This window comes from Entelurus aequoreus, linkage group LG03 (genome assembly GCF_033978785.1).
Source record: "Entelurus aequoreus isolate RoL-2023_Sb linkage group LG03, RoL_Eaeq_v1.1, whole genome shotgun sequence".
NCBI classification, from domain to species: Eukaryota; Metazoa; Chordata; class Actinopteri; order Syngnathiformes; family Syngnathidae; genus Entelurus; species Entelurus aequoreus.
The window spans coordinates 46,120,567-46,137,177 of NC_084733.1; the positions used below are offsets into that span (position 1 = coordinate 46,120,567).

At 37.8% G+C, this 16,611-nt stretch overlaps 1 protein-coding gene across 7 annotated transcripts in view; it reads right to left on the reverse strand.

Moving 5' to 3' along the window:
- zdhhc14 (zinc finger DHHC-type palmitoyltransferase 14) overlaps positions 1-16,611 on the reverse strand; it is a 146,479-nt gene that overhangs the window by 2,077 nt on the left and 127,791 nt on the right. For 5 of the 7 annotated variants that reach the window (XM_062041946.1, XM_062041948.1, XM_062041943.1 and 2 more), the window contains exons 8-9: positions 10,250-10,359; positions 9,082-9,187 (exon numbers count right to left, since the gene is read on the reverse strand). In XM_062041946.1, the coding sequence (XP_061897930.1) occupies positions 9,082-9,187; positions 10,250-10,359 (216 nt within the window). Of the gene's footprint in view, positions 1-496; positions 520-2,128; positions 2,164-9,081; positions 9,188-10,249; positions 10,360-16,611 lie in introns of those variants that run through there. The other 2 variants (XM_062041949.1, XM_062041950.1) reach the window with 2 other exon arrangements.

Consider the following 16,611-nt stretch of genomic DNA (forward strand, 5'->3'; position numbering starts at 1 on the left):
AAACTTGTAAGAGACTCACATTTTTGCAGCAGATTCTTAAAAACACGTCAAGCTTTTTTGCAGAATTTCCTTAAAAACAGCAGAGCGCTCCTGTAACTCTGACAAAATAAAAATACCAAAATCAAATGTTTACTGTAGAGGACATTGGTTATCTGGAATTACACAAAATAAAGGTATTTCACTTTCTGGAAGTGTGGCCCCCAAAACAATTGAGTTGAATATCCCTGCTGTAGACTTTCGGCGTGGCGGTGAGCAGTCATGTAGTGCAGCGATAGACAAAAGATCACCAGCGGTGCAGAGGTAAATGGTAAATGGGTCGTACTTGTATAGCGCTTTTCTACCTTTTTAAGGAACTCAAAGCGCTTTGACACTATTTTCCACATTCACCCATTCACACACACACATTCACACACTGATGAATGTGTAAATGAGGTGGCAGATAAAGAACAACCTAAAGGTGCTGACCACAAATGTGTACATTTGTTTGGTATCTCACCTGTCTGACTCAGTCTCACTGACCTAAAAGATGAGATAGCAGATAATTTCATTATTTGTGTCCATCCTCTCTAAATTGATAGTGATGACACAACAAACATAAGCCCTAAGTGTTTGCAGGAACCAAATTTGGACCACCTCCACACAGAGTACTTTTTAGGTTCCTGGAATTTTTAGGTTTGCTTTGCAGCGTTCGACAGAGTGACAACTGTGAGTTGTGCAAATGAAAAACAACAGGTCACAGAAACCTTTTAGTTCCAGGAAATATGGTGGAAAAGGAGTCTTGGACAAACAAGCATTTATACGCACGTTCACAACAGTGGACAAGAACTTCACGTGCACGTTTTTGGACTGTGGGAAAAACGAGGAAAGCATTCAAACTCCACATAACACATTCTCTGTTGTGACGTTCCAACAGCGAATGGAACCGGTATCCCCTGACTGTGGGGCAGACGTGCTAAACACTAGACAAGAGACTTTGAGCAAGGTCATCCCACATTGGCGACCTCTGACCTCAAGTACCGGCCCTCTATCTTATCAAATTTTTACTTCATGCAAGAGTAATGACCCCAATATCAAATGTGTCTACATTAAGCAAACGACACACGGGTCCATTAGATTGGTATCTGCAGTCTTTATCTTTCAGTACTGGACCAAACAAAAGGTCCACTGAGATAGTGTGTGTAACTATTTTTGGAAGCCTATGTTTAGCAAGTAAATACATTTTATTCGGATGATTGATTTGTTGCAGTTTAATGCAATTCAAATAATTCCGTGCAGGATTGTTTGGTGTGTCGCTAAGAGGACGAGCACATAAGATTAGACACTGTCACTTAAACAAGTCAGCAGACAACATGGCTGAGCTTGTTGTTATTCCTGACAACATTCCTGTGCATTTCCTGCTGGGGACAGAGAACACCATTGTTAGTTACATGCAGGGATGAAACCTGACGAAAAGCAAACATTATCGCACCTCATCAGACATGGATGTGCTAAAAAGAAAATGTCAGCCACTCACATGAAACACACTCAAGCAGAGCGCTTTAACGGGGCTAGCGACCCCCAGGGGGTCTGCAGTACCTCTGCAGAACGTCACAACAGAGAATGTGTTATGTGGAGTTTGGATGCTTTCCCCGTAAAATGTTTGGTTGATTAGCCTTTTTAAACGTTATAGTCCTCATGCAATTTTCCCACTGATTTGAATATATTTAATACACATTAGCATTGCTCCAACACACTGCAGTGTAGTTTAAACATGGCAGTGACATGGCCACCCTACTCACTGCACCTTGCAGGTTTCAAATAAAAACATAATATTTTTTATATTATTGTATTAGCACACCAGTTGTCAGCTTGCGGTTCACGCGTCTGTGGTCAGCTAGCGATATACGTGCCAATTGTCAGCTAACAACTAGTGCACCAGTTTACAGGTAGCAATTAGTGTGCTAGTTATCAGCTAGCGATTAGTGCACTAGTTGCCAGCTGGCTGTTAGCAACACTGTACTGAATAATTATAATATTATTATTAATTAATATTGCAATTATTATTAATATTGCAGAATTAAAAGGTACCTTTAGGACCAGTTTAATTTAAAACACATTTATATACAGAATGTCAAGGTAGGGAGTCCCCGCTCCACCTGTCCATCAGTCTGGTGGGTCCTTGGCCTGGAAAACATTGCAGACCCCTGCAGTTAAGTATTACAGTGCATCCGGAAAGTATTCACAGCACTTCACTTTTTCCACATTTTGGGATGTTACAGCCTTATTCTAAAATTGTATACATTCATTTTTGTCCTCAAAATTCTACACACAATACCCCATAATGACAATGTAAAAAAAGATTGTTTTGCAAATTTACTGAAAATAAAAAAATCACATGTACGTAAGTATTCACATACTTTGTTGATGCACCTTTAGCAGCAATTGCAGTATCAAGTCTTTTTGAATACAATGCCACAAGCTTGGCACACCTATCTTTGCACAGTTTGGCCCGTTCCTCTTTGCAGCACCTCTCAAGCTCCATCAGGTTGGATGGGATGCATTGGTTTTCATCCAGGATGTCTCTGTACTTTGCTGCATTCGTCTTAGTCTAGTCAGGGAGGTGACCCGATGGTCACTCTGTCAGAGCATTCCTCTGTGGAAAGAGGAGAACTTTCCAAAAAGACAACTATCTCTGCAGCAATCCACCAAACAGTGGTCAGATGGAAGCCATTTCTTAACAAAAAGTTTGCCAAAATGCACTTGAAAGACTCTCAGACCATGAGAAACAAAATTCTTTAGTCTGAAGAGACAAAGATTGAACTCTTTGGTGTAAATGCCAGGCGTCATGTTTGGAGGAAACCAGGCACCGCTCATCACCAGGCCAATACCATCCCTACAGTGAAGCATGATGCTGCCACCCCTAGGAACTGTGAGGAACTGTGAGACTAGTCAGGATAGCGGGAAAGATGAATGCAGCAATGTACAGAGACATCCTGGATGAAAACCAACACTTCCCATCCAACCTGATGGAGCTTGAGAGGTGCTGCAAAGAGGATTGGATGAAACTGCCCAGACAGGTGTGCCAAGCTTGCGGCATCATATTCAAAAAGAGTTGAGGCTGTAATTGTTGCCAAAGATGCATCAACAAAGTATTGAGCAAATGCTGTAACTACTTATGCACATGTGTTATTTTCATTTTGATTACATTTGCAAAATAAAAATAAAAACATTTCAAATTTTCATAATGGGGTATTGAGTGTAGAAGTCCGAGAACAAAAATGAATTTATTCCATTTTGGAATGATGCTGTAACATAAAAAAATGTGGAAATGCGAAGCGCTGTGAATACTTTCCAAATGCACTGTATGTATAAGAAGTTAGGGCTATGGTTGGTCATTTGAGAAAATGTCCTTCATTAATCATGAGGATAATTAATTGATTTATTTTGGATGCAGATTCCTCCCACGCCCACAGATTATACTTTAAACTATTTAACATGCTTGTAAAAGCTAAATACTACAGTCCATTTTGCCTCCCTTGTTCTAAGACGTTTGACAGTCATTTGATTGTTTATGCCCTACGTCATTAGATATTTTATTTAAATAGTACCCAATCCGATTAAAGATAAATGTCATGCTCGCGCACTCTTTGAATCCAACAGTATACAGAAAGATTTATGTTATTTAAGTGTCATGTGCCATCATATCACACGCTGCTTTTACGGCTTGTCAGGCTTCTATATGTGGTTTGTAGTTAGCAAAGGGCTTTGTTTTCATTTCCATCCATCCATCCATCCATCTCCCACCGCTTGTCCCTTTCGGGGGCGCGGGGGTGCTGGTGCCTATCCCAGCTGCATTCGGGTGGAAAGACGGTCCACTCTGGACAAGTCGCCACATCATCGCAGTTGTCAAAATAAAACAAAATAACTTTAAAGAGTCTTTAAAGTTATTTTGACTTTAATAAAGACACACATATTTCACACTGTGGTACTTGGTTCTTACAATATATCAATAAAATAAGAAGCTGTCAGTACACAGACACCTCTGCCGAAGCTGATGTAGGCAGGATAAAACTAAAATATAAGTAGTGTAGACCCTGACATTTTCAGTTAAACGGCAAACCTGTGTTTCATTCAACTGAAGGACGTCATTAATGACAAATACAAACATCTGGATGGAAAAATTGTGCTGGAATGCTCAAAATTTCCACAAATAATTACTATAGTGCCATGGTAGGGGGTTAGCTGAAGATGATCTTTTAAAACTATGATGTTATGACAAACTAGAGATGAAACTGAAAAAATGTTAATATGGTGCAAAAGTCCATTAATTTTAGCAATTCAATTAGGGCTGGGCGATATATCGATATACTCGATATATCACGATTTTGTCTCTGTGCGATATAGAAAATGACTATATCGTGATATTCGAGTATATGTTCTCACGCAGTTGCTTCTAGCTGCGGGCATTACACTACAGGTTCTTCCCACTGTTTCTTGTCTCTCCTTCTCAAATAGACATAAAACAAGCGCACCTTCTTACATACGTCACATACGTATACGCCCTCGCGGAGCAGAGAGGTAGCGGCATGGGTAACGTTAGCTGTGGTGCGAGTGGTATTATGAGAGAAAGAAGGTGCGAATCTGGTAACAAATGAAGGAATAATTAATTCCCAAGAAAAACAGCAGGGGGTCCATTGTCTGGCGGTGGTTTGGCTTCAAGTGGGAATATGTCGAACAGACAACCGTAATTTGTCAAGTGTGGGGCAAAAGCGTTGCTACAAAAAGTAGCATTACTGCTAATATGTAGCATCATTTGAAAAGTCACCCGCTAGAGCAGACCTGGGCATTCTGCGGCCCGCGGGCCGCATCCGGCCCTTTGTACGTCCCTGTCCGGCCCGCGTGAGGCCAATTATAAATTACAAAATACATTTAAAAAAGTATCTATTTCGAGTGTGTAATACAACGGTGCTGCTTTTGTTTTGAAAAGCGTTATTTGTATTACTTCCGTGTGGACGTAAGCTCGTGCGCGCAGCGGCAATCACAAATTACAAAACAAATTTAAAAAAACATCTTTGTAATGCGTGCAATACAACTGTGCTGCTTTTATTTTGAAAAGTGTTATTTATGTGCGTATGTCCTGTGAGGGAAGGCGCACAGCGACAAGTGATGCCCGGTTATCCCCGAGACGCTAAAACGAGAAAAGTTGATGACGAATGGCGTGTTTTCAACAAGACATGCACTGCCAAGTAAAGGTAAAGCCGTGTGCTTAATTTGTGGTACACACGTTGCTGTGTTTAAAGAATATAGTGTAACGACCTGCTGAAGTAGATGTTGTCTTCTTGAGTTGCGTAAATGAGGAGTGAGGAGACGTGCGTGTGGAAGGAACGAGATAAGTTGAGCTGTGTTAGTATAGCTCGCTCAATAAAAGTTTAAAAAGAGCGTCAAACTTGGTGTGCACTTCTTCTGGATGCTACAATTGGTGTCAGAAGTAAAACTGTGCGCCTACTGCACTGTTTGTGTGCTACGTCATCGGGAGGTACTTGCCACGTGAGGAGCTCGCCGCAGAGAGAGAGAGAGAGAGAGAGAGAGAGAGAGAGAGAGAGAGAGAGAGAGAGGGGCAGCGTTTACAGGTGCAGCCACGCTGCTTGCCACGGGGGAATTCCGCCCTCAATGAAGACTCCCAGGTTTGATGGCAAGGCGAACTGGGAGGCATTTCATCCCACTTCTGACATCAATTGTAGCGTCCAGAAGAAGTGCACACAAGTCTGATGCTCTTTTTAAACTTTTATTGAGCATGCTATACTAACACAGCTCAACTTATCTCGTTCTTTCCACACGCACATTTATCCTCACTCCTCATTTCCGCAACAGCAACGCTTCCTCATTCTTCGCCAATCACCTTACAGGCGTGCTACGTTCACAACTAAGAGGATGCAGGATAAAGTGACAGAAATTGAAATTTTTGCATTGTCAGGAAGTGTTGTGTAAGAAAGTGTTAAAAATAAAACCATCAAAAGCCATCTGCTTTTGTATAAAGATAAGTTACGTTAAATGAAAATATTATTATTATTATTATCTATCTTACGGTATATCAAAAATAATTTGAGCAAAATTTAATTGAAATATTGTCGGTGTGGCCCTCCAGCAGTGCTCGGGTTGCTCATGCGGCCCCCGGTAAAAATTAATTGCCCACCCCTGCGCTAGAGAATGAAGAGTGCTTGAAACTTCGCATGTCAACATCTCCGTTCGGTGTAAGGCTGCAGCTAACGATTATTTTTCTATCGATTAATCTATAGATTATTTTTTCAATTAATCGGTTAATCTATAGATTATTTTTTTCGATTAATATATAGATTATTTTTCCTTTTACCGATTATTTTTTTATTCAAAATGAAGATGAAAAAATAAATGTAGGCCCGTTTTTTCAAAAGGCATGGCTTTTATTTACAAAAAAAAAGAAGTATGGCCACTCAGTCAACATTGACAACAACATGACTAAATATTCTGTAACAATGTAAACATTTAAAACTTTTAACATTTAACAAAATTAAAAGTAGCTTATTTGCTTTTTAATGTGCAAATATAAAAGTCGACATCCAGTGCAAATCTTAATATTCTGCAATAGTATAAGCATTTCAAAAGTAAAAGTATTGCTTATTTTGCTTTAAAATGTGCAAAAATAAAGATAAACATCCAATACAAAAAAGTGCAAAACGAAATATTCTGTAACAAAAGTGTAAACATTTCAGCAAAAGTGAAAGTATTGCTTATTTGCTAAAATGTGCAAAAATAAAGATAAACATCCAATACAAAAACGTGCCAATTTAAATATTCTGGAAAACTGTAAACATTAGGTATTGCTTTTAAAATGTGCAAAATAAACATCCAGTCCAACACAGTACACAATAACCAATTCTACTCATTCCAGTGAGTGTCTAACAGTTGTAATGAAGAAAGGTTAGCATGTCTACATGCTTTGGTTCTTTTCTTGTTTACAATATTCCCAGCAGCTGAAAATAGGCGCTCAGAAGGGGTCGATGTGGCTGGAACTGAGAGCTAATTAGCCTTCACCTCAAGCCAGGATTGCGAGTGAGCTGAGGTGCAGTTTAAGTTTCTAGAAGGTCAACGGGCTCATAGTGATGTTACTAGTAGTTGACTGGGAGGTGTTTATTATCATTTGGGGAGAGTCTGCTGCCTGATGCTCACCTGCTGTATCTGCTCCACGCTGAAGCGCTGACTACATGCGCTCTGAATACACACTGCTGATTGGCTGACAATGCTTTTTGTGTACCAATCAGATGGTTGTGTGGGTGGGACAATGCTGCGTGCTGAGACAGAGGCAGAAGGAGCAATGCAGCTTGTTAAGACTTTAGCTTTAGCTTAGAAACTCGTTCGGTACACCCCCGTACCGAACCGAAAGCCCCGTACCGAAACGGTTCAATACAAAACACGTACCGTTCCACCCCTAGCAGATACAAATGACACATTCATGTTTTTGTGTAATGATGACAACGTATGCTCGCGCGGACGATTGACTAGTTGATGGTTTTCTTTTCAAATGTTCGTTCATAGCCGTTGTGCTGCTATGATAGGCCATTTACGCTTGACACAGTGTGCATACAACAACATTATTAGGCCGTTTATTGAAATACTCCCACACTTTTGACCACTTTTGGCATGCTTTTCCCCCCTCGCTCGCACCGCTCGCATCGTCTTCTTTGATCGTCTGCTTTGCGCTTCGCCATGAGGGTAGTGTGACGTAAATATGCGACGCGTCGACGCACAAAAACGGCGTCGACGTATTTACGTAACCGATGACGTCGACTATGTCGACGCGTCGTTTCAGCCTTAGTTCGGTGCCATACCAACAAAATGCCGAGGCAACCATTTCCACATCAATACCGTATGAAAAAAATAGTCAACAACAGAAGGAGATAACGTCCGCAGTAACCTACCACACAGCGGAGGACATACACTATTTGATTTCCTATTATGCAGCTAATTTTTATTTGACAGTTATTGAAATATCTTGTGTGACATCATGCACAAAAGTGCACTTTATTTGTTTTAAACTATTGTAGTGGCGTTCTGTATACAAAAAGTGCACTTTAATTTAGTGTTGTTTTGATATGTCATCTTAGTGACATCATGCACAAAAGTGCACTCTTGGCTTGTTTTAAAATGTCTCTGACAATCTTGCACTTTCTGTTTTGAAATGACATGAATGTTTGTGCCACTGCTTAATAACTGTTTAATAAATACAGTTTTGGTCAATTGACTTAGTTGTGATTTCCCTCTCTGCATGAAAGTTTAAAATGAGCATATATTAATGCAGTATGAACAAGAATGTTTAATGTAGACACATAGAATCATCATACTGGTGTGATTATATGCATCAAGTGTTCATTCAAGGCTAAGGAAAAATATCGAGATATATATTGTGTATCGTGACATGGCCTAAAAATATCGATATATTAAAAAAAGGCCATATCGCCCAGCCCTAAATTCAACTTCAAATGGGAAACTAATACGTCATATAAACTCATTACATACAAAGTTAGATGTTTTCAATTGAAGTTCTTGATTAGCTGTAAGCCATAATACTCAAAATGATATCAAACGAAGGCTTGAAATATCTCGAGTTGCATGTAATCAGCCTATGTCATATACCGTATTAGTTTTATTTTGTAAATCTCATTGCTGGAATAAACGAACCTTTGCACAACATTCGTAATTTTTCGAGTTTCACCTGTATGTGCTATGACATGAAATTGCATTCAATGTGTCTAAAATTTAACACTGGGTGCTAAAACGTCTATTTTAGACAATCTGTATTTAGTAATCAGTTAGTAATTACATAGTTTCAGTGTTAAATGTACTGTAACTAATTAACAATCAGTGAAAATTTGTTTTAAATCGTCACTCTTTTTGCAAGAACAGTGACCTAAAATGCAGTTAGAAATGGATGGAGGACCAGAACACATAAAAAAAGAAAAAGAAAAATACAAATATGTTGCTGTGGACATGCCCTCAACATGCATGTTTCTGTCCGAAATGTTAGCATGTGACAGTAGTGACCAAAGCAGCAGATGACTGTCTTACCATGTGGCTCTGCTGAGACTGAGTAGCACCATACATTGTGATGCCGTTGGTTGGCGGTGCCAGCTGCGGCGTGTCTGGCTGGATGTAGCCCCGTCTATCAATGAGACTAGTAAGGGAGAAACAAAGAGAGGAGAAATGTATTGTTCACTACTAGATATTACATTACATGAGTGCAGATGGTCCTTGTGAGTCAGCACTGCCAACAGAGCCTATTGTGTGTGTAAGTGGAAGCATGCTGGGTTGATGCAAAGGTTGAAGAGTCGCTCTGGACAACACTTAACTACACTACGACTTAAAAATACCATGCTAAAGAGAACATGAACATTAGTAGACAATAGTCGAGGTGTGTTAGGGGGCGTGAAAGAAGCACTGCTTGCATAGTATGAGACTGAGTTCAAACATTCCTTTCTGGCTGGTGAATCCAGCAGTGCGATGATTCCTGTGGCCTAACACAAGCACACAGCCAGATGGCGGCCACCTGTGCCATGAAGGGTCTCGCCTGCTAACCTCCTGTAATTATTGTTGAGTCATGCTCGTGTGACGCAAAGAATGTCACAAAGATCCACTGCACTTTGTTTCCTGTTTGCACAGGGTGAGTGTGCATCTACAGGTACATTCCTATTGGCACACATTTATGTGCTCAGCTAGGGAGTGTTGTCATTTTTTACTGGGTTAATGTCCATAGTAACTGCATCCATGTGGTTATTTAATCGACAGCGAGACTGCAGAAGCAAGAAAAGAAAGATAAGAGGAGATAGCATCTTGTATGGGTGGTAAAGAGCACATTCTTAACTTTAGATGATGTGGGATGACGTGAAAGAGCATGGCCGTAACATTGACAACCACATAAGCATGAGAATGTTGTTGTGGCAGTTAAATTTGTTTTAATAACATAAACAGCAGCGTGAAATGAAAGCTCTACATTCTACATTCTTTTGTGAGGAAGCGCTTAAAATCTTTTAAGCTCTTGCTGTGTCTAAACAACTATGCATTCCAAAAAGGCTACAGGCAACTCAAACAAAAAGCAGTTCTTCACACCAACATTTCTATTTTGGTCATTCAAAACAACTGACCATGAGAATGAGTGGGAAATGTTGTGTTTCAATGCATAGACAATAAAGGGACAGTTCTCTAAAAATCTGGGAACACAAAGTGATAAGCATCATACCTGGGTGGCAAGGGACCACATAGTGCTGCACAGCAATTGGTGATTATGTTTCCATGGCTGTAAGGATTATAGTTGTCCTTCCCTCTTTTAGAAGACCACGAGCCTTTAATCTGGAACACAGCAAAAGCATCTGTCACAGCTTTGGTAGAATCAACAACCATCATGTGTGTGCATGGTGTGTAGACGCACACTTTGTGTACAGCATCATTTGAGCTTTATGGTCATGCTGCAAACTGTCAGACTAATACAGCTTTATTAATAGCGCACAATACCCAAATTAAAGAAGAAGCGAGCTGACATCAAAAGTATGAATGTACTTGTATATTTAAAAATACAGAAATTGGCAAACATTGCTTTTGGTATTAGGATTGTGGCAAACATCTATTTGTTGAACTACTGCGGTATTTAACCTCATGATTTGATTGTCAATGCACTCTTGCCAGTGGATTGTTTTTTGTTATTGCTAAAAAAGTATTTCATTGTTCCTCCTTAATGAGGCAAGTCTCCGTTTTACATGTCATCATGGAGGAGCATCGCTAAAACGACTTTAGCTTTTATTGTGTGGATGGGACAAAGTCAGTATAGTATGTAAGAAGCGTCTAAAAAAAACATGCCTGGCCACCCACCTTGTTTGCCAACACCCCGAGCTCGCAAAAGAAAACTGTGCCCAGTGAGCAAAGTGAGATATGTCCCGCCTTTGTTTATTATAATTTTGGCTTTTATTATGATCATGACTTACAGTTTTTGAAAACCTCAAATTTTGGAGATTTTTAATTCAAGGTTTTCATTAACTGTAAGCCATACTCATCAACATTATATCAATCCATCCTTACCAGTAATAGAAATGTTGATTGTTTTATTTAAATGCTTAACATTTGTGTTATGTTTATACTTAAATGACCGAAAAGGAGTAGGAAGAAACAGAGATTATTTAATCCTACCCCTTTTTGTTTCGTAGCAATTTCTAACACATTTTTTTGTACTCAATCTGTAACACAACAGTAAATAAATTAATAGACAAATGAGCAAGTCAATTAGTATTAAACACAAACAAAAATAGTAAATAAGGTCCTCAAAAATAAATAGTTAAATAATTTATAATTCACATAATAAAATGAATAAGATTAACTCATTTTTAAATAAGGTTCAAGACGTTAATCAGAATTGTTCTTCTTTGTACTTTAAGCACTTTGAGTTTGAACAGTCTCTTAACTGGATCAATATTAGTACCTTGTTTGACTTCTTTGTTTAATCCATTCCACAATTTACTTCCACATACTGATATATTAAAGGTCTTAAATGCTGTATGTGCATACACATGATTAAATAAATAAAGAGTATGAATGTTCTCTATAACTGACATTATGTGATTCTAACTGACCTCTTTTCTAAGAGGGTTAGTGAATGAAGTGTTCTTTTGCAGTTATTTCCCCATATTTCTACACAATAACTCAGATATGGTAACACTAGCGAGCAGCAGAGAATATGTAGTGATTTTTGGTCCAGAAAATTTTTAGCTTTATTTATTATTGACATATTTCTTATGTTTTTTATATTCGATTTCCAGTTTAATTGATCATCTATTATTACACCCAAACTATTGGTTTATTTTAATCTTTCAATGTCTACAATGTCTATTTGTATTTGTGTTTGACTTTCTCTTCTACTCTTACCAAATCGCATTATTTTAGTTTTATTGAGATTCAAAGATAGTCTGTTTTAAATCAAACCATCTTGCCAATCTGTTATTTCTTGTGTTATTATTTGTATTACCTTCTGTGTTCTCTCCTGAAAAAAACATAGTTGTGTCATCTGCAATTAACACTAACTTGAAGTCCTTTGTAACTTTACAAATGTTGTTCTAATTTGTTTAATTAAAATACTAGGATTAATCTGGTGTTAAATAATTATTGAAGAATGTTATTAAGTTGTGGAAGTAAGAAAACAGGTCTATAGTTTGTAAACCAGTGTTTGTCTTCAATTTGGCGACTTGTCCAGGGTGTACACCGCCTTCCGCCCAATTGTAGCTGAGATAGGCTCCAGCGACCCCAAAAGGGACAAGCGGTAGAAACTGGATGGATGGATGGTACAACTTTTGCTATTTTCATCTTGATTAGGAATTTGCCTGTTTGAAATGATAAGTTGTTGATATACGTTAAAGTTCTGAAAACTCTTCAATAACCTTTTTTATTGTTTCCAGATAAGTTCTGTTACAATCAGTTGAGGTCTTAGATTTACATTTATTTACACAGTAAACTGTGTTTTTGCACTATTGCGATTTTGTACTGTGGTTAAATCATGCTGCAATATATAAACTATGACATGTATTTGTGGTTTCATTTTGTTTCATCCCTATAAGGGCGATTATCTGTAATCACAGTATTGCCATATTGAGATATTAGCGTTATCGTGCATTGCATTATCATTATGCATATCATCGTTTTGTGAGGTACGGTACACATTTATATATTTATATTAGTGATGTCAAATGATTATTTTTTTCTAATCAGATTAATCACACTTTGAAATGTTAATTGATCATGACTAATCACAGGTTATTACTTGATTGTGTAATTTAAATTAACTTAACAAAAAACCTGAATATTTGGACACAAATGCAATGTCATCCGGGAACATTTTTTAAAATGTATACATTTTTAATTGTGTCATTTATTTGCTCAAAACCTGGTAACAGTTGAATCCAAAGTCAAATAAGTTTTTTTTTAAAGTGAAATTTGCCAGTGAGTACATCAGTTGGAGTCTCGTCACTCATCTTTGCACTGATGTATGGTATGCATTGACCTGATTACAGATTGTATAACATATAAGGATGTAAAGATATGAACATTTCATATCACTGTTATTGTCACCAAAATTATCACGGTTATCATTGTTTGCACAGTATTGTTGGGTGGGCTCAAAAAGTACTTATACCCACTTGTTATAGGCAAGTTTTATTTAGAAAATTAAATACAATAATAAATAAATAGCCACACAGTATACTTTTTTGGCAAAATAAATATAATATTATAATATATTAATAATAATATCGTTCTGGCTACTTACAGGTGCTGTTTGCAACTTCCTCACAGTAACATTCATCAAAACAAAAAATATAACAAGAAATGCTTATGTTACCATTAGTGGTTTAACAGATCACATTTGTCTGACAATTGTCTATATTTTTCACATTTACACAGTTAACGTAAAAAATTTTTTACCGGCTCGACTAAAAATGATTGGTGTTTATGGCTGTCACTCACCCGGTCTCATCAACGTGTACGCACAGGGGGTGTGTGCACATACAAAAGCAGTCCAAGAGAAGCAACGGACAATTTGCACTCATGTTGTTGTTATGATAGAATATACATTCAATGATAGGCAACGCTAGTTATCCAAATTGTTATTAGCTAACAACACCTAAATCTATTGCGTGTGCATGTGTTACGTACGTATGTACATACGTCATTACATAGGAGAAGCTGTAAGAGGGCGGGATATTTTTATTTGAGTGTTTAAATATGTTTATCATTCGTTTCAATTTGTAAAAGTTTTTGTGTTTTATTAAAGAAAAAAAAATGTGTTGGTTGTGTCACAAGACAGCTGAGTCTTGGCCTGAAGAGTTTGCCCGTCAATGCTGTGCCATGCGTCGGCTTAGTGGTTGTTTTGGTTCCCTAATATATGAATCCATCCAGTGTAATGATGAATGCACTGCCATTTGTGCCATTTGTTTACAACTGAATGGAATGGTTACGCGGGGGATTCCGACTATTTTGGACTGGTAGTAGTCGATCCACAGCGAACGTTCTGCCACACAATACCTCAATGCTAACGAGGGGAAATTACACTTTGACGACTGTCGTGTGCTTTGACAGTAGGATTGCTCGTTTGCTTCAAAACATTTGTTTTTCTCACTATGGTAGGGCAAAGCCATCCTTGCCCAGGCACACCCTCCTGGTTTTTGAAGTATAAACATTTGGGATTTTGGCACCAGCCACTAGTCTAAGTCTAAGTCTATGAGCACGAACGGATGAAGCCTACTCGGATGAGAGGCAAAACGTCTTCCAAGACAACTCAGACAGTAATGTGTTTGTACAAGTATAGATTGGGGAATGTTGTTTGTTAATGGAAAAATATGTTAATGTCTCTTTATTGAGGTTAAGTTGTGTCTTTATTACGAAAGCTTTTTTTTGACACTGTAACTGAATTTAATTTTTCGCATTTAAATATTATGAAATTATTATTAATTTTTTTTACATCAAATTATGCTAAAAATTTCAATGTATAAAAATTCAGTGTATCTAAATTCAATGTAAAGCAATATATTGTAGGTGCTAGTGTGTGTGACTTGACACCTGGTGGTCAGGTGCTAGTGTGTGTGTGACGTGACACCTGGTGGTCAGGTGCTAGTGTGTGTGAGGTGCAGTGTTGGGTTAGTTACTTAAAACCAGTAACTAGTTACAGTTACTAGTTACTTTATTTCAAAAGTAACTCAGTTACTAACTCAGTTACTTACACCAAAAAGTAATGTGTTACTGTGAAAAGTAACTATTTAGTTACTTTTTTTTTTTTAAAGCTCACAATAATGCCCTTTTGGCCTTCATTTCAGTACTTTTATTGCACTGGAGAATAATACAATCTGTTGATCAACTTGACATGCATTTGCATCACTGAACTCTGCTAAGCAATGTGATCTACATACAACACACAAAAACAAAGATATGTTTCAAAGGGCCAATTTATTTCAGGCCAGAACAAATTGACAAAACTATTTTAAATAGCTGCAACATAACATACATAAGTAACAAACCGCATAATAACAACATGTCACAACATAGCTGTAAACCTGGCTTCACCCAAGGAAGGTACACATGACATACACAAAGCCTAACCAGGCATTTTTTTCTCTCAAGGAATTGTGAAATAAAACCATGTCTTCATGAGATCAACACTGTACTGAAGGCCAGAACACTCTACACGTTTCCCAAGTTTTAGTTTAGAGAAAATTAAAGATTGGCCTGGCCCACTAGGATCCCTCTTTATGTTTGTGAACTTTATAGTCTATACATTTAAAGTGATGTGATAATCAAACACTCTAGAAGTCTAGAATGAAAGAGTATATAAGAGAATTGACAGAGTGTGTGTACCTTCAGTGCTGAATGTTGAGCAGAGGCAGAGTTTGGAGTGTTTTCTTTAGCTTGCTTTCCATGTTTATGTACTCACTGTCCACTGTGTCCAGGAACTTGGAAAATGTTTTCATGCCATTTGCCGTTTGACGCCCGCTATCATGCTAATTAGCTGCCTGAAAGCGGGTGACTCCACTGTAGAAATAGCCTGCATGTCTTCTAGCACATACGCTGCAATGGCTCTATCAATGTTGTCCTGGCTAGCAGTGCCTCCGTTAAAATCCAGCCGCTGTTTGAGGTGGAGGTCAAGTGTGTCTCTCTTTACTAGCTTTGTTGTAGCATGTTGCTTTTGTAGCTGTTTCAGCAGATTTGAATTGCTGTTTTGGGCAGTAGATAGGATCTTTGATCCAAGACACAACTTACATTTAACTAAAATGTTCTTTTCTTTGTGCTCGACAAAAGAAAAGTAGTGAGAATATCTTAGGCTGACCATATTCTGAAATCCCAAAAAGAGGACACAAACATGCGTGCCAAGGCGGGCAGCACGCCAAGGTGAAAATTTGCCAATGATACTCCAACTTGCTTTACAAATAAAAAATGTATTTAAATAAAGCATTTTTTCTCCTCTGTTGACAGCAGTGTTGGCACTAAGAATCTTCAAAATGGGGTCCCAGGGACCCCATCAAGTCATAAAAATGGGGTCCCACAGTAAATTTTTGGGGTCCCACTTTTTTGTAAACGTTTTGAAAAAAAAAAAGATAAACGTATGCATTATCCTGTTATATCTTAATTCATTAAAAAAAAAAATTAAAAAAAGAAAACAAATTTGTCTACATAAATGTATTCAGTTATAAACATTCATTCACTTTCTTATTTCCTTCATGGATCTAAACTTTACCGCTGCTGGTAGTTTTTTCTATGTTTTTATTTAATAAGTTGTAGGTGTATTTATTTCAGGATAAAAGTGTAAAAAGTGTTTTGCTTCGGACATGAAATGATGATAATGGTGTGCCAGGGCATACATACATTTTATAATTAACGCTTAAATCTCTGGAGTCTACATCAACTACAGATCTAATCCTCATTTCAAAATGGTTTAGTTTTTTTTATGTTGTTTTTTTGTTTGTTTGTTTTCCACCCTTTTTGTCAAACAAAACAATGTTTTTAATGGCAAACACAAAATATGCAAAATCTTCCACCAAAAATATTTTTCAAAGTGGAATATTTGATGTGAAG